Source organism: Eptatretus burgeri, chromosome 12 (assembly GCF_056783735.1).
Source record: "Eptatretus burgeri isolate ZD-2024b chromosome 12, Ebu_testis_v1, whole genome shotgun sequence".
Classification (NCBI taxonomy): Eukaryota; Metazoa; Chordata; class Myxini; order Myxiniformes; family Myxinidae; genus Eptatretus; species Eptatretus burgeri.
Genome location: NC_140972.1, coordinates 58,570,426 through 58,590,065, shown reverse-complemented (window position 1 = coordinate 58,590,065; position 19,640 = coordinate 58,570,426). Strand labels below are relative to the sequence as shown.

General features: G+C 39.6%; 1 protein-coding gene and 1 long non-coding RNA gene across 5 annotated transcripts in view; one reads left to right on the top strand and one right to left on the bottom strand.

Annotated features, from left to right (window-relative positions):
- Positions 1–19,640, bottom strand: part of LOC147015700 (uncharacterized) — a 169,263-nt gene that overhangs the window by 119,016 nt on the left and 30,607 nt on the right. For 2 of the 3 annotated variants that reach the window (XM_085849166.1, XM_085849167.1), the window contains exon 3: positions 10,029–10,120. In XM_085849166.1, the coding sequence (XP_085705292.1) occupies positions 10,029–10,120 (92 nt within the window). Of the gene's footprint in view, positions 1–10,028; positions 10,121–13,286; positions 13,456–19,640 lie in introns of those variants that run through there. The other variant, XM_085849165.1, reaches the window with a different exon arrangement.
- Positions 14,257–19,640, top strand: part of LOC147015701 (uncharacterized) — a 17,728-nt gene continuing 12,344 nt past the window's right edge. The window contains exons 1-3 of one of the 2 annotated variants that reach the window (XR_015050124.1): positions 14,257–14,370; positions 15,738–15,889; positions 17,890–18,603. This is a non-coding gene — a long non-coding RNA (uncharacterized LOC147015701). Of the gene's footprint in view, positions 14,371–15,737; positions 15,890–17,889; positions 18,604–19,640 lie in introns of those variants that run through there. The other variant, XR_015050125.1, reaches the window with a different exon arrangement.

Genomic DNA, 19,640 nt, shown 5'->3' with positions numbered 1-19,640 from the left:
GAATCCGCAACAATATATATATATATATATATATATATATATATATATATATATATATATATATATGTATATGTATATATATATATATGTATATATATAATATAATATATAGATATAGATATATATATATATATATATATATATATATATATATATATATATATATATATATATATATATATATATATACACAGTATATATTGCATTAAAACAGACTTTTTACACCTTTATTTAGACTTTGTAACACAACTTCCAAGTGAAAAACAAATTCGACAAATTTCAAAAAAATCAATCCTTCGTCTTCTTCTTGCGTATTGCAGCTTCGCTTCAAGGTAGCTATCATTTTGATGGGGCACAACTATGCTGCTGATGTTGTGTCCCTATATCAATCAATGGTACTCATTTCACCAACATCAGAAGGATAACAGGCTGAGTCAACCACACCTGGTGTTAATTCAGTGACCAACAGGGCTCAAACTCAGGACCATACAAGATCCCAAGCCAGCCACCCTAACCATGAAGCCAACACCAGGCTTACAGAAAATTATTGAAAAATACAAAACTAGAATATCTTGGTTGGATAAGTGTCCACCCCCCTTTTAATAGTAATTATAAATTAGCTCAGGTGTAACCAATCTTCTTCAAAATCACACACCAAGTTAATTGGCCTCCACCTGTGTTAAATTGTAGTGATTCTGATTATTTCAGAATGAAATCGGCTGTTCCTGTATGTTTCCTCTGCTGGGTAGTGCATTTCATAGCAAAGACTTAACCATAAGCACCAAGGAGCTTTCAAGAGGTCTCCGGGATAAAGTTGCGGAAAGGCACAGATCAGAGGATGGGTATAAAAATATTTCAAATTCCTTGAATATTCCTTTGAGCACAGTCAAGACAATCATTAAGAAGTGGAAGACGTATGGTACCACCAACGCCGTGCTGAGATAAGGCTGTCAATCCAAACTGGATAACCAAGCATGGAGGAGACTGATCAGAGATGCCAAGAGGCCAATGGCAACTTTGAAAGAGCTACATGTCTTTATGGCAAATACTGGTCACTGTGTGCATGTGACAACAATATGCCAAACACTCCACAAGTTTGGCCTGTACCGTAGGGTGGCAAGAAGGAAGCTATTACTTAAAAAAGCCCACCTTGAGTCCTGTCTGAGGTATTCAAAAATCCACTCTGGAGATTTTGAAGCTGTGTGGCAAAGAGTTTTGTGGTCTGACAAAACCAAGATGGAACTTTTTGGCCTAAATGCAAAACGTTAGATTTCACACAAATCCAACACAGCACAGCACCCAAGGAACACCATCCCCACTGTGAAGCATGATGATGGCAGGATATTTATGTTCTGGGGATATTTCTCATCAGCAAGGACTGGAGCACTTCTCAGGATAAAAGGGAAACTAGATGGAACAAAATACAGGAAAATCCTCGAGGAAAACTTGCTGCGCTCTGCAAGAAAGCTGAAATTGGGATGGAAGTTCACCTTTCAGCATGACAACGACCCAAACACAAAGTCAAATGAACAAAAAGGTAAATGTCTTGAGTGGCCCAGTCAGAGCCCCGACCTAAATCCAATCAAAAAATCTGTGGCATTACTTGAAGATTGCTGTCCATCAATGCTCCCCATGCAACATAAATGAGCTTCAACAGTTTTGTGCAGAATAATGAGAAAACGAGTAGCGGTACATTCAAAGTACACTGCGCCCATACCAAATAAATAAATAAATTAATAAATAACGAATCCTCCAGCACGCGACATCACCGGGGCACCTTTGGCGCCCGGAAATGCAGCCTTCCAGCACATGGAGTCAGAATTGGGAAGGAGCAGTGTACAATAATTTATTGATTAATTGATTATTTGCATCATTCAAATTAATAAATATTAATCATAAAATATTAATTTCTTAATCAATTGGCTAATGGCATACCTAAACCACCACTGTTTCATCCAAATCTGTAAGTTTTTGACAATTAAGAAAGTAATCGATGAATTAAATAATTAATTGATTAATCAACAAATCAAATATACCTTTATAGCCAAATCACTTGTTCACTGATGTGTCCAAATATCAGCTTCCTCGCTCAAAAGGATGGCTGAGATATCGCCCGAACAAACAAACAAACAACCAAGAAAAGAAAGAAAACGGAGTAAAAACTGAGTGCTCCCTTCCTTCAAGCTTGAGGATCATAAGGTCCTGAGTTCAAATCCTGCTCAGCTATTGAATTAATACCAGGTGGGGTTGACTCTGCCTGTCATCCTTTTGAGATCAGCCAAGTGAGTCCCAGCTTGCTGGTATCCTGTGTCGGAGTGGCGACCCATCCAGGATTGTGCCCAATAGTCAAGGAGGCTGCTTAGGCAGCACCAACGGTCTGCACAGAGTATGGTCCTAATGGACGGACGGACACACACACACACACACACACACGCACACACACACACACACACACACACACACACACACACACACACACACACGAGGTTGTGTCTGTTTCATCATTTATATATGCTTCAAAAACTTTGAAGCATATATAAAGCAAAAAGCAAAAGTTTTGAAGCATAAACTTGAGGGGACCTCAAGTATGGTTTCTGTCATGGTAGGATATCTGGGGGAGGGAGAATCTGGAATAACTTAAAAACTTCTTGGATCCAGATTCAGATCTTTACCAAAATTGAATCAATTCTTGTCACACACCCAACTTGTCCATCAGGTTTCGTCCGAATCTGTCCACTATAGTCTGGTGATATACAGGTTATATCGATATAATTTTTCAGATTGGTATGCCGGGACTGGATTTCTGAATATACTGGTATACCGAAAAAATACATAAAAAACAACAGTATATCACCAACATATCGAAGAAAGGTGTTTACAGTCGTTAAATACCGTTCATGATTTAAAAAGGTTTGATGCACTCGGCGTCTCAGCTTAACGTGGACCAGGAACAGTGGAATGTATGACATGTTTTAACTTTTAACCCTCAGCGTCCGAGCACCCATACAAGCAATCACGTTTTTCTTTGTCCTCGTGGTTGGTTTTAAAGCAATTGACAATTGGTTATTTTATATGAATCGGGTGTGCTTTAGAAATCCTGTGCCGAGTCAGTGATCTGTGATAGCGATACAGGTATGAAAGCGATACGAGTACATCGTTCCGCGATAGTCATACCACTACGATGATGGCAATGGATTCTGACCTGTGTCGATTACCAACACTGATCTCGCTTTGAAACAAAATCATTTTTAATACAAGTTGAAGTTGGAAGTAAAATAATCATTCTCATCATGGGGGGAAAAAAAGCCCCGTGTGGGAATACTTTGAAAAATTACCGTGTGTCAATGATGTGTACGTCATATATGAATACGTAATGGACAATTGAACCATTGTGTATTTTTGGAACCTGCGTCAAAAAAAAAATGTTTTTTTATAATAATATTGATAAACCGGTATATACTGGTATGACCCCCACTGATATATCGATATCGAAAAAAATCAATATCGACAGAGCCTACCGTCCACAACGTTTTGAGATCTGTTCACAGACAAACAGACAGGGGTGAAAACATAATCTCCGTCCACCTTCGTGGCATCGGTAATGATGCAGCTGCAATGATGGAATCTATGACATTGCTTAATATTTGTAAGTAATCAAACTGGTAACTACTTGAGAGAATCTGTTCTTTCACCCTTCATGTGTATTGCAGTGATAATGGTTATCTATTTAAGAGAGCGAAGGTGGCCAAATGAAATGGACACAATGAAGGGAGAAGACAGAGGATAAATAACAGCAGCATAGCAGGATTTGCGAATGCGAGCCTTAATGGCATTTGGGCCAGTCACCAAAGCTGATCAGAACTTCCACTACCTTCTTGGATGAAAATTTGGTAATGTACAGGAAGCAGTAGTTATGAGGGGCTAATATGGTGATAGAAAGGAATGGTTGGGGCATGAGTTTTTGAGGCAAATACAGTACTGCATTAAGAACCAGCTCAGTCTCAAGCTGAATCAGCTGTGAGCCAGAGAAGGTGAGGGAGGGCATGCATGCACCAGAAACAGATGTAAAAAGGCACCACCAGCACATTGAGAAAGGAGACAGGTTGGAGAGTTCAGCATTATAACTAATTACCAGATGTTTTCTAGGTTATTGGAGGATGGATACATTCAAATAAATATATACATATATAGATACTAGAAGGCCCACCGGGACCTGCCGGGGGGGAGGGGGGGGATGATAACCGGCACTGCCTGGCTGGGTACAGACCTTTTCCCAGCAGTGGTTTCGGGACATGTTGGACATTGAAAAGCTATATAAATATTGGCCCAGAGGTCAGGTTAACGTGTAATAAGTTAAAACCTTGCCCAGATTCTAAAGTAACTGCACCCAAAGTTTGGGGCCTCTCGGTGCTATGGTTCAGCCGTGAAAGAATAAAGCACAAATAAACAAACATTTGAAAATATTTACTATAAATATATATATATATATATATATATATATATATATATATATATATATATATGGGATTATTTTTCTTTTTTAGGATATTTGGTTCAACCAGATTAGATAGGAACAAACAGGAAGCACAGTTTGCAGGACAAATACTGTGAGATCAGCTATCACAGCAAATTTAGGTGAGTGGGAGTGTCAGGCTCTGAACTTGATATGCTGATGTTATATTGTTCTAACATAGGAAATAAAGCATGTGCTCTGCTGGTTTGTTTTGACAAAGGTCAAGTGAGGTATCCTGAAAATGTCACATGTGGGACAAAGATGTGATGAAAGGCAAAAATACTTTTGTTATTGCTTGCCAAGAGACTTGAGAAAATATTATTATATAAAAAGAAGTCTAAACCACACAAATAACCAAAGTGAATTCAATTATGCAAGAGAAGAAATTGTGAAAAAAAAAAAACCTTCCAAAAACCTTTTTCGATTTATCATGCTACGTGATAGAAATCTGATGAGGATCTCATCATACATCATGAGAAGTTTATTTAAAAGCAGAAGAAATTTTACATGAACGCACACAAAATAAGTTAATCACAATAAGATACACAATGATTGGAACCATGAATAGGAATACTCATCTTAAAAGAGAGATATTACTTTGTCATATACAAAACACTTTTTATTTTCCTCTCCCTCTCCACAAGATCGAGGTTCATGCAAGGTGATGGAGGGTGTGAACTGACAATCGGCAAGCGTGGCAACCAGTGAGCATAATGTGCAGGGGAATGAACAAATCGGAAAAAAGAGAGAAAGAGGAGGGAGGGAAGGCAACACTGCAACTTCCATGTTCAGAGAAATTGTATATCATTGTGCACACTTGAAGACCTGGAGAGAGAAGTGGCATAGCACTACTTCTGGAAGATAGTTCCACACGAGAGAGAAGTGAGAAACATCCTGGAATTGTTTGGGAGAATCAATGGCTGAGAGAGAAGAGGAAGATAAACCAGAGGAGGGGTGGTAAAAAAAAAAAACAACAACAGAGGGCCTGTCGCAGCTAAGTGGGAGCCACTTCTTTCCAAAAATTATCAAAAATGAACTTCATGAAATTATCAAATCATTAACTATTCCATAAACTTGTGCATATATGGAACACAAGGCAAAAACAGTTTATCAATTCAGACAAACACAACTCAGGAAAGGAACCAGACTGATAAACATTTAAATATCATGGACACTTACTATGACAATCCGTTCCACTTGTTAGGCCAGGATGTCGCGACACGATAGTATCAAATTTTGGCAAATTTTCATATTTCTCGTTGGACATGAATGAAAAATTAAATTTTCTTCCCTCCAAATGGTTGTCAGATAAATATTTGAGCATTATTGCTGAGACTTGTGAAGTTAGTCTGATTCATCTATTTTATCTATTTTTAATGTCCAAATACTTAAAACATTCACTCACCTCACTATTTCAGCAATAATTCCAGAATTCCATAATCGTCATGTAATGGCGGACAAGAAAAAAAAATCTCCCTTTAACTGTTGAGGGAGATTGAGGCAAACCTGTATTTTTCCTGCAAATTGGTCATGACAGAAATGTATCATTTGGGGTAAGAGATTTCAAATTCAATGATTCAGGTAAAATTGTATTGTGTATAATATTGATTGTCGCGTAATGGCGGACACATTTGAAATTTTGAAACGCGTGGTCAGTGAGCGGTATTTAATCAAAATATGTCTGTAATGTTTGTAAAATTAGGTAATATGATTATGGTTGGTAAAATGAGCCTCATCTCAGCCACTTTCAGCACACTTCACAGAATAGCACAGGCACTTTTATTTTTTTCATCCCTGAATAGGCATTCAAAGTGAAACTAGGATAAATTTCACTCTATCACATGCCACTCAGCCAATTTTTGATCGATTTCCAAACTGTAACTTATGTTCTGGAAAGGAAAGTTCACTCTTTCTGTTGAAATAAACTTTTCAAAACTAAGTTCCAATGATGAATATCAGATAAATTAAACAACATCTGAAAATCTAAAAATGAAACTGGAAATATGACTGCTTTTTCAGCTGATAGCATTTAACGTACATGAATCTTAGGATCCTGACATCTGACGGTCATTAAAGTATAAAAAATTTTACAGATTTTTCAATGCTCTAACTGACTGTGAGGGTTTCAAGAAGGATAGTTTACTCATATTTGTGTTTATTTACTGTTATTTAAATACAAGCATTGGAACAGGGTGGCTCCCACTTAGCTGCGACAAGCCAGAAGCCATAATCTTGCCTGAGATGTAAGAGTAGCAGACCTTGCCTGCCTGCACTTCAGACTCATTGTGGGATATTCCAAAAATGTTGAGAGCTTTAGATTCAACAGAATCCGAGAAAGTCATATGTGCATGATTCGGGGGACCCTTGCCCATAGGGGAGAGCAGGAGAGCAGCTTTGCAAGTCAGGAGGAACACATATGAGCAGCACAGGAGAAGTCATGGTTTCAGGTGAGGTGGAGAAGTTTGAGACTTAATCCATGGGCCAAGTGGGGCAACCGTGCAACTCCCCCCTATGATCCAAACTGATGCACATAATTGTGTTTATTGATGTCCCATGAGATGGAAACAAAGACGTTAACATTGAAATAACCCTTTTGGTCTATTTTTTTTTTAACACCCTATTGGGGACCTAAGTCAAAATGTCACTTTTGCAGCAATTCGACCATTTCTTGAGGTTCATGAAATTTCTGTGCATTGGTGTTGCTCTATCTCATTTAGGCTGACAGCATGGCCTGGAGGTATGTGCACTTGTCTCTAAGCTGTCTAGCTTAGGTTTGAATACCAACCTAACTAAAAACTGTCATCTTGGTGATGCACAGGCAGGGTGATTCATCAATGTCTGTCGTCCCTTGGATGGACGTTAAACTGGGCATCCCATCTGTCAGCATTAGTTGGTGTATGTGAAAGATCCCACGGTGTCCTTCACAAAGAATAAGCGAACTATCGCCAGCACTATGGCCAAATTCCAAATTCCTGCCGTAATGGCAAACCATCAAGTATGTCCCTTTCCAAGAAACTGCTTCGGTAGAACCAACACCCTGTAACGTCCGGAGTATGGTACCTCAGTCAGTCAATCATATCTCAGTAATTACTGTCTCAAATCAAACCAAACCTGGCATGTTACTTCATTGTCCAAAGCATGATAACCAAACAAAGATGGATGAACATACCAAGTTCATTTCTTGTGTTAATGATGTCATCTCATTTCCATATTCTAAAATTGGGCATATTTGCTTGTAAATCCACTCTGAAGTGGAATGATTTTCTTATATTCCCATGAAAATGATTGATGTGGAACAGATTTGTAAGAGACAACATTTAATATCCATTCCTCATCCATAAAAACATTTATAGGACTGAAATCATCACTAAATATACAAAGGAACATGCTTATAAGAAGCAATTTTCCCAAGAAGCAACAATAATACAAGTAGGAGAATCCCCCCATTTCAATATCATAAATTAGAAATAAAGTTTCTTCATTCCAAAGAGGAAAATTGAATAAGACAATGCAGATGTAGGGATAGAAATACAAATACGAGAGTCCTGTAATATGCCTGATTGTGCAACAAGATTCTTACGAGAATCAAATTTTATTTTCCTCTCAAAATTGCTCAAGCCAAGAACACCTCACCCATTTTCTGTCCAATATGTAAGGTTAGGATATCATGAGTAAGAAATCCACATCATTGCTTCCATCTACAGAGTGGCCACAAAGTCCCTATGCACTCAGTTAGAATTTAGTTAGAATTTATCTGCATGCTTCCCTCCATTCTCCACACAAATTTGAATTTTTCTCCATGTTCTTCTGAACATCTTTTTCCATGTTGATGGTCGGAGGTCATAAGAGTAGCTCCTGACAGCTGTTTTGGGGTCTTCAACTATTGCTAGGTGGAGATGAGAAATTTCCTCTTTCACAATTTCACAAGTTAATACACATAATTAAGAGACTGAGATTGTCCAGGATTGAAGGACAGGTTCTGTTTATTAGACCAGCACCTAATCATTTCCAGATCAGCAGAGAGTGCTGTAGCTGCTGGCTGCCTATTGGTGGGATTTGGCATTGCATTACAGTGTGGATTAATCTGCAGAAAGGGTTTCCAGAGCATTGGAGAGGTTGTTTAAGTCGTTGAGAAATGAAACAAGTCTGGATGCCTTGGGGGCACTCCAGTCTCCAATGGGAGAGAAAAGGAGAGAAGGGTCTATTGATAGAAACGCATTAACTGTTATGGCATCATATTATGGTACAAAGAGCACCTGCTACACCATCTATTTCCACTAGAATCCTGATCAATGCAATGCATCTGCCACACACCAATTAGGGGAGTATCTACGGAGGGTATCCATGCACCCCCCACCAGGACTCTACCAAACCAACTTTTTGGTTGGTACTTCCTTTTATGGTCCTATTACACATTTGAGATATTAACAAAAAAAAATTCCCAGCACTCTGGCGATATTCAAGATGGCGTCCAAAATGGCCGCCAAAATGGGTAAAATCATAGAATACGGTATTCTCGGGGTCGGACATCCGGGAACTTCACCGACCCATAATGCAATGTCCGCATAGCAACGCTGGCAAAGGGGAAAACAAAGTACCTCATTTGCTCGGATCGCCCGGCTATGCGTTGCAGCGGTGTATGTAGCGCTAGCGCTATCGCACGGCACTCGACTCATACCTGTTACAAATATGTTTCTTTCGTAGCTTTTATTACACAATATTATTTGCAACAATGCCGAAAAGTTGCTGTATTTTCAGTTGTACTAATAACAAGGCAAAAAATTCAGAACTCTCCTTTTATCTCATACCAAGTCAGGCTACTGAACCAGAGGAGACTTCTGTGGCTTAGAGCCATGAGACAAAAAATTTGTGGGCTTCCAGTGATCGGTAGTTTTTCATTGCCTCATGTGTAAACACTCCTGAGATTAAAAAGAAAAATATATTCTGTGGTTAGTTATTAAAATAGTACCAGGGCAATTAAGCAATGGTACATCACGCAATAACATTAATGCATTGGCCCTTGATTGCCATTAATAGGATTAGAACTTGCAAACTAAATGCAATGACAATGTGTCGGCCTTTCCTTTAAGTTCACTGCAGTCTTGTCCTCAGCCCAGGCGCTTCAACTCAGCAGCCACAAGAAATAGCCACGCACTGCTACATCATTACAAAACGTTGAGACACACAGGCACACATGCTCACTCACATATGGAAACGCTCATAGACATCGTCATACACATAATTAAAATCAGGGATAAGACAGAATTTATACAACATGAATGTGACCAATATATTAATCATTCATTGACATTCTTGCTGGGTCAGTGAGTGACCTACAACTAGCACAGATGACTCACTGTCACACAGTACAGACAAGGCAGGTAAATTAAAACTATTACTAACGAGCCACATCAGCTCGGGAGTTCATAAATAATTGAAATAATATATTAACACTCCAGTACAGTAATATTTGATAATACACAGTTAAAACTTGGTTTAAAATTGAATTACATACCTGGTGTCTTGACTAGATAGATACATGTATACGTCCGGGTATTGCACGTTCGGCCATTCCTTCGGGTTGTCGATCCACGAATCACCGGGGTACTGGTAGGGGCAAGAAAAAAGCGCAATTAACTATTTTGGCTCGATATCCGGCCGTTGCATCACCTGACAAATGTTCTATATATTGATATGACATTGCAAACACTTGGGTGAACACAATGTATCAACAATTTATCTGAAATACATGGACAGAAAAAAACAAATCACTTGGCTTTGTGTGCAAGTAAACCATGATGTACATGCGTCTGCGATCGGTGCTGCATTTGTTTTCCCCTTTGCCAATATGGCGGTCGCGTTACCAAGCGAAGTCACGTGACTGTGACATATGTCCGACCTCAAGAATACAACATCTCAAAAATGTGGCAAATTGGAAAAATAATCATTGGGATTTGGTTCCTGATCATTAGTTACTAGTTTCTGATAATTGGCTGTCTCCTGCTTTCTGCATTTTGAGTGGAATTGGGCCTCTGTTGCAAACAAATCAAATCCTTGGATCCACCTTAAGAGCCACTCGTGATTGTTCTCTTCTGTTATTTGCAGCACTTTCTGCCATCCATCACGTTCAAATGAAGAGGTGCCTTCCTTTGTGTCGATGCCTGCCTTTTTCACATGGATTCGGCCTTCAGTATTGCAGAAAATACAATCAGGTTAAAAAATGATCTTTTCTGATGCTTTCTTGTGCTTTACCCTTCCTTCTTGGCTGGTAGATGGTCCAGGAGCTTCAGGATCGTTAGATAGTTTACTAGCTGTTAACCTATGTAGGTTCAGGGTAAATCTTTGGTAACATCCTCGGTGATAGCCCTCGTTCCCTTGGATCTCATCCGGAATGCCCTGACAGATATCTCTGTCATTCGATATGAAGAACCTGGTGGTTCAGCTAAGCGACGATCCCATATATTTTTGAGAAGTGCCAATCTATCATTTGGATTCGTCAAGTCTGAAAAATATGTGAACGATCCATGCTTTATTCCAGACATATGAATGACACAATGTTCCCGTTTGCGTTTTCTTTCCATTTCAACAACTTTCTTTTGACAATTACGTTAAACTATTTCTTGCTTGTCTGACATCTTGACTTGTGATCTTGATCTTGACTAGCTACGATCTTGCTAAGCTAACTAATCTAACCTGGAAAGAGAAAAAAATACACCTAAAAAGATTAGTACATATAATACTTGAGTATATGTAAATATTCAAAGTGCATCGGGGTGTGTTTGTGTGGGTGGGCATGTATGAGTGTGTTTTTTCTGGCTTTCAAATTGAACGCCATGTTCAATTCCAAGTACGATAACAATAATAAACATCCTTGATAAGAATTACAAGACGAATATTCCATGGTTCTGTCCCTCTATTATTATTACAATAATGATTATTTGAAGCTGACATTTGATATTTTCGATGATTTTACCATTATTAAAACCATTTTGAACTCCATATTGGATTTTATGGATGGCAACAAAACATAAATCACCACAAAGTCCTATTAGTTTCGAATAATCAGGAACATATATTACAATGAATCCAAATATTAATTTACTGTATATTATTCTTAGTTTCAAGCTGTTATATACAATTTTCTATGATTTTGCCTATTGTGCTGGCCATTTTGGATGCCATCTTGGAATTTAAGCATTGTAACAAAATTAAATCACTAGGTATTAGTTACTAATGATGAGAAACACATTATTCCAATGCATAATTTACAATTTTGTCACAGTATTTGGCTGTTATTTATAATTTTCTATGGTTTTGCATATTTTAGTGGCCATTTTGGATTTTTTAAAATGGCAACAAAGCCCAATTATCATAAACTAGTAACTAATGATCAGGAACCAAATCCTAATGATTATTTTTACAATTTGCCACATTTTTTAAATGTTATATACCGTATTCTATGATATTACCCATTTTGGCGGCCATTTTGGACGCCATCTTGAATATCGCCAGAGTGCCAGGAATTTTTTTCTGTTAACATCTCAAATGTGTAATATGACCATAAAAAAGTTGGTTATGTAGAGTCCTGGGGGTGCACGGATACCCTCCGTAGATACTTGACTAAAACTGGATCCTGGCTGTGGTCCACAAACAGCCCCAGAGAGAGAAGCATGAAAATTACACTTCCAAGAAGGATAAGTCTCCAGCTATGCACAGATTACAAAAAGCAGATGAGGCAGTATCTGTTTTGCAGCAGCAGTAGCAACAGCATCTGCTTATTACCCCACACACGCAAAGCGAAAAGCGGGGTTAAGCAATTGGTTCATGTCTGTCTGTCTGTCTACAAACATACATTTATGATCGAGGAAGAACTTCATTCAAATTGAACGTTATATTTTGAACATGAATCGGAGCATTATTCTGAAGACAAACCTGCCATTTTAATAGTACATTGTCTCTGAATTTTTCCCAATCGCACGTGCGCAGAGTAGTGAGAGAATGTTTTACTCTGTCTGCCTGCCTGGCAGTCAAACAACATCGAAAATCATTCCAAACAGAAAACTTACCATTTTAAAGACATCATAAAGGACACAAACAAGAAGCACGGAGAACTAATGTGACGTGTTAGATATGGTGGTGTAATAGACACTGCATCAATGGCAGTAAACTTCCGGTATGAATTTATTTCTACTACCTTTACAATCTCTATTTTATTTCAATTGAATTATATACTTTGACACTATAGAACACAAATCAACTTGTTTTCACTTCCAAGAACCTCCAGTTTTTGCAGCACTGTACTTAGACATGTTAAATAAGGTGGTGTATAAGGGTGATGTATAAGACTGCTTCAATAGCACTAAACTTCCAGAATTTTTTTTTAACGATCTTTAAAATCATTATTTTCTTTAAATTGAGGTGTATACTTGAACACTACGTGAGGTAACGTTTTCTATGAACTCTCTAGTTTCAGTCTGTACCGAGCCAGAAGTTTATCTTCCTATTAAGATTCGTAGATTACATTAATGTATCACTCAACTTTTTGATTGTACCATATGGTATAAAGTCCAAGAGGAGGGACACCATACCTAAAAACGGTCAATATGTGCCGTTATAAGCTGATGGTTGCGCCATGAATTTCCTCTTGATTGTGGATTCTTGAGGCCATTATTTAACAGACAGCTCTTCAATTAAAATCCTTGGTAATGACTGTTGGGTAATATCCAGGACTAAATATGGTGTAAGAAAGCTGTAATATTTTAAATAATCTCACCGTAGCTTTGCCAAAGTCCAGTCATGAATGTCTATCTTCAACTCAATTGACATGATCCATTTATGACAGCCACGTTTGGAAAGTGGGCAGCATAAAGCATATATCAGCAAGTCAGAATATTGCTTTACACAGTGCTTGCTACTAAAATCCAGCTGAAAAACAGCGCAACTTGCTTTGCTCCTTGAAAATGAAACTAGGTCCAGCTGGAAGAGGACGAGGTTCCGGAATGATGAAATTACCAATTTAACCTCACCGCCCTTTCTCCCATCTCTTCTCGCTGTAAAAACTGGGGAGTGAAGGTGGTGAGGTGAAGGGAAAGGAAAACTTATGGCTTATTTCTGAGTCTATCAACCAATACAAGATAAATAAGAACCACAAAGTAAAGTTAACCTTCATTGTCTAACCATGTACATTGTGTTTTCATCTATAAACAAAGTTTATTTTGATAAAATAAGCACATCGTTATGGTTATGGTTCCTTGGCAGCACAACTGAACAACTGAGAAATTTTTTCAATGAGATGCCACATAATCTTCTGAATAAAAGAGCTTTGAAAAACAAAAATATGATCTTGGATTTTCAGGTTTTAAAATTTGTTTTACCGCCGGTACTTGGCAATACAGTAAAGAGTGGTAGATACAAGATCTCAAGAGGGAGTGGTATATCGGAGTACATTTAATTGACTGTTCCATTGATGATGACAGTTTGGAGTTCACAAGACATATAGAGCATTTCCACCATGAAGTTTTAGGAAACCAACACTGGAATTCCTTGAACAACAACTTTCATTTCTCCCACAAGCCAAAAGTACAACTAAAAATGAAGTAATGCAACAATGAAGAAACAAGTTTGAGAACAAATATCGTGCAACAGAATAAATGAATACTCCCCCAACCCACCACCTCCCCCAACTCCCCTACCATATTCCTATCCAGTCATACACAAAGCATCACGTGCTCACAATCCCTCTACAGGGATCTTGTTGACAAACGGCAGTTCCGAACGCGCCGAGACCGGAATTCTACTTTCCTCCGGAAAGCCATGACCGTCCTGCATTACTTCCCCTTGGCACGCCACGCAGTGAGGTGAGCCAGGAGGGGGAAGGAAAATAAAATTCATTGAACCCATGGGTTTCAAAAAGGACTTGAAAAGTGGGATGGAATGGGGTAACTCATAGGGTGCATAGAATCTCCATATCTTGCTCAAGATTATTCAAACCTAGACGAGTTAACAAATGGAGGGTATCACACATCAGTGTGAAAAATCACCTTTACTCTCATCTCCAAAACTTTCCAGAACCCATCTTTCATACCGATTTATCAAGTTTCAAAAAGGTAATTATGTTTTGGTTCTTCAAAGTAGTCACTTGGTGTACTTTTTGAAAGTTTTTTTTTTAAATATTCTCCTCGTCTGGATTTCATCCAACGAGGCCCTCATCGATGTGTATACGATTTGTCCAACAGAAGTTACTCATGCCTTTGGATGAGTAGCTATAGAAGAATCGTATTGAATATCTGCATTGAATCTTTCCCAAAGGGGCTCACTGTTATATGTCAACGTCAACTTGCCAAAGACTCTTTGTGACTGTACAATGACTCACATTTTGGTGCCTTCACAATTCTTACTCAGTCATCGAGTTGATAAACGACTCAGCATCAAGAACAGAAAAGTTGTTGCAAAGGTATTGTGTGGGTGGAAAGAGTTAAATGTACCGTTTGCAGTCTTGGGCAAATATCCCATTTCTACCAACTGAAAGGTTTTCCGAGGAGCCAGAAGAAAGCCAATCATTCTTTTGAAGTTGCTTTAGCAAAAGAAGCGAATTTACATGAAACTATGCTGCTCAACTCACACGTGCATCTGGATATCCCACTGTAGTCTTTCTGGTCCATAACTGATTTGAATAGTTGTCTTCAGATTTTAACCAGCAGGAAATTAATGAATGCAATTAGTAAACCACAGTCTCATATCTAATTTACATTTCTTCTGAGATGAATTTGTTGGAATATGAATAAAGAAAGAAAAATAAATAAATAAATAAATACGTTATCCCTTACAAGAGATTCTCAGATTTAAGAAATCATCGATGTTTTTTTGTAACGGATGGGATAAATTGCATTTTGCATACTATTATAAAATGTTGTTAGGAGATGATGAATTCTCATTGTTTATTTGTAGACAAGTGCCTCAACAACAGCCCCCTCACGCATATTGTGTCCCCTCCCTCACCCCCCACCGTCCCCCTCTCACACCCTTCTCTCATGCAGATAAATTCATCACACAGTTCCTTCACCTCCCTCCCATTGAGGAATATATTAAAAATGTGCAATGCCAAAGCCAGATGAAGATGACTCTGTGGTCGAAACGTCTGACCTGAAATTTTGTCAGGGTGACAAATTTATTAAACGGGATGTGTCTCGTTTCCTTGATAATACATTTGTTATGCTTCTGTTAGTTGCTGCAGCAAGAAGTAAACATTTGAAATAAGTTGGCTCTCTGATGTTGACTGGGGCTCCTGGATATCACCTTAAATCTCTGGATACAACAGAAGCTCATGCTTCAGGCATCAGTGACATCACCCAGCTGCTCCATCACCAATGCATACAGGTCAGAAGCCTTAGTTTTCCACTGGCTTTCCTCCAATCTTACACCCTTACGAGGATATTCAAAATGTTATTGGGATGACATATTCACAACAGTAAAAGAAATGCCAAGGTGTTTATTTTTTTTCATATAGTGTCCCTTGACTTCATGCACTTGCTCCATTTGTCCTTCAAATTGCCTATGTTAGAAAAATAGAAGTTCTCAGATCACTCTTTCGGCCACATTTCAATTGCTTCTATCAGTTCCTTGTCATCAGTACATTGGTTTGCGACGCAGGTGGGACTTGAACGATCAAAACAGATAATAGTACAGACTATGCAGGCTGTTTGAGCTAACTGCTCAAAGCCATGATGACGAATGGCAGTCTGCACAACACACGCCTTGTGCACAGGCATGTTATCATGAAGGAGATATCATATTTAGCCAACATCAGTCGGCATTTGTCCTTGACAGTCTCTTAATCTTGTCAGCTCAGGGCTTGGTGCCAAATTTCTTGCGTAGCGATGATCCCTTGTGCTTCGATTGCATGGATTCCAAATTGGTTTCAGGATCCTCCTAGTGGTGAATCCACATTTTGTGACCAGCTACCAGACAAGTGATAAAGTCGTTCGATCTGTGTTGAACAGTTTGAGAACATCATGGCATGATGCCAATGATAGTGGCCTACAAAAGTATTCACCCCCTCCAAATTTTTCACATTTTGATGCCATCTAAGCATATTTCATGGTGCTTTCAAATTAAACTTCATTCAAAGTGATAAAGATTTAAAATGCAGATGAAATGTTAAAATGTTAAAAGAACAGAGAAAATCATATGATTCTCAGTTGCACTGTATAAGTATTCAAACCCTTTGTGCCTAATTAACCTGAAATCACTTCAGGAGTAAATTATTTCCTCCTTCAAGATGTCTCCTGACTCCCTCCCTGGTATCTCTCCCTGGTTACTCACTCCTCCGGTATGACAGACCTGAGCCTTGTCCTGGTGGTGTAGTTGCTCTCTTCATCAAAGACTTTATTACTCACTCACCATGCACTGCCCTCTCTCCCCAACACCCCCAGGAATGCCTCTGGTTATGGCTTCCCCTCCACTCCCACCTCATGCTTACATGTGTGTTGTACCGTCCACCAAACAGTGATGACTCAATTTACATCTCCAAAAAAATGGACTAATGTCTATCCACTCATCCCAACTCTCTCTCTCTTCCTCATATATGGTGACTTCAATTGCCATCATGCCAGTTGGCTGGGTGTGGGTACCTCTCTCACCTGCCATGGCACTTCAGCAAAAGACTTCTATGACTCATTGGGACTGACCCAATCGGTCAATTTCCCGACCCGGATCTCAAACAATGGTACTCCATCTCTTCTGGATCTGATTTTGACCAATTCCCCTGAAAATATCTGCTGTTCTTCCTCTGCTCCAATCGGTTCATCTGACCACATGTTTGTCAAAGTGGACATCTCTCTGACTGTTAGTAGAGAACCACCTCAGCACCAACGAGTCTGGCATTTCACTCAGGTCGACTGGCAGAGACTTCAAGCAGCCATCAAAGTTTTAGACTGGTCTCCCATCTCTCCTTTCTCCAACATCAACTCATCCTGGAAATTCTTTCAAAGAAACTTGCTCCCTCTCTCATCCACAGATATATCCCATCTTGTCTTTAGTTGTCATACCCTTCCTCCTGCCCATGGTACACTGAAGTTGGTGGCGAGGCAGTTGTCCTGAAAAAAACTTGCTTTTGCCTCATGGAACACTCCTGACCACATACAAAGCTTTCATCTGCAGCCTGATGGAGTACTGCTCTCCCCTCTGGGCTGGTGCTCCCGCCTCTCACCTTTCTCGGCTTGATGCTGTGAAAACTAAGGCATTTAAGATTATTGGTAATCTCTCAACGCAGGCAGATCAGTGGTCTTTCTGTGTTCTACTGTCTCCTCTCCGGCCTCGCCCCTCCCCCCTGCTCTGTCTGAGATATGTCCCCCCCCCCACCCCCCATATTTTTGCAGGGTACTCAAGGTCCACCAGCAACCCCCTTCTGGTAAAACTACCAAAATCACGAACCACTGCTCACCTTCACTCTTTCATTCCTCTTTTTTCCTGCCTTTGGAACAAACTCCCTCACTCTCTTCAATCCCACTCTTCCGTCCACGTCTTCAAAACAGCCGTTCTACACCATCTTTTATCTTCTCCCACCCAAAACCATGATCTTTTCTATCCCTGCTAATCCACCCCAAACCCACCTCCTTCAAATTCCCTGATTTCCTTCCTGAAAGTCCTTGTCATGTAAGAACCTGAAAGTCCCTGTCATGTAAGGACCTGAAAGTCCCTGTCATGTAAGGACCTGAAAGTCCCTGTCGTGCCCATGTTGTTTACCCCGTGTACCCCGCCCCATCCCTCTCCCTTCCACAGATATCCTCAGGCCTCTGTTCACCACTGTTTTTTCCCTTCCCTCTCCCGCCCCTCTTGTCTCCTGCTCTCCTTGTTGTACGTTGTGCGTGTTAGCTTTTATACGAGCCTCGACATTGTATACAAAAAAAAAAATTGTTTGAAAGGTTACAAAATAAGTGTAATTGGTTTCACCTGTAAACAATCAGTGGTTTACTTAAAAATGAAGCTCCCCACTTTTCTGATAGAGGGCGGGGCTGGGGCTTCATTGAAAGTTCCCTCAGAATGGCATCGCAATGTCCACAAGTGTCATCATGCACCCACCCATATCGGGTGTGGACCAATGGGAGGGGGAGATACTTGTCGGGGGGGGGGGAGATGCTTGTCGGGGGGAGATGCTTGTCAGGGGAGGGGGAGATGCTTGTCGGGGGAGGGGGAGATGCTTGTCGGAGGAGGGGAAGAAAGCTGATGTGAAGAAGAAGCAGAAAGGCGAAGGGAAAGATTCATGACAAGCTCGCATGAATTGACCCTATGTACTAAGCGAGTGACGTCACAGCGGAAAGTAAAGCTCCGCCATATTGAGTGGCAAAAATCATGGCTACCATGCACGTGTCATGCGAACTTCTGGGCTATTTCCATGGATTAGATGATATTTCTAAGAAGGGGTACTGCGAAAAACTGAAGCTGTGTGGTCTTAGTGAAGATCCTTATATTATTTCAAAAGATAAATGGACAACAGAAAGGAAATTTTGGCCTCAAATTGTTTTCCCTGACATCTATGTTTACCTTGTTGAAACGCCAAGTCCTTACACTCAAGCCAGCCTGAAAGCCTTCAAGAGTATGGACTCTTACTCATATGTCGCCGGGTTTGTTAGTGACATAATCTCGACGAAAGCTGACAAACTATTTAATTTAATCTGCGATGTAATAGCAATAAGACAAGTTTCGAGGAAACAATCAGAACTGTGCGCGTTAGACAGCTGTGAGAAAGGTGATCTAGCCTATCTCATTCTGTCAACTGGAGCAGGCACTCAGTAGAGCGCACACCTTCGCCAACGCTACATTTTGCCCCCTCCCCTCCCCAGAAACCGTTTATTGTGAGGGTATTTAATCCTATACTACATCTGCCATCTCATATGTGTTATGATGGCATAAAAACATTAAATTTCCTGCTGTTTGACACTGATTCATGTACATTGTAAATTTCTGTATGAACTCCCTGACCTTTTTGGGTGTCGGTGTCAAGTGAATCTGATGACAACTTGTTACATTACAAGAAATCAAATATTACACATCACAGGATAGGGAATTGAATTCTAAACATTTTGAATCTATTTACATGCAAATTGCATAAGAATTAACCGCGTTATGA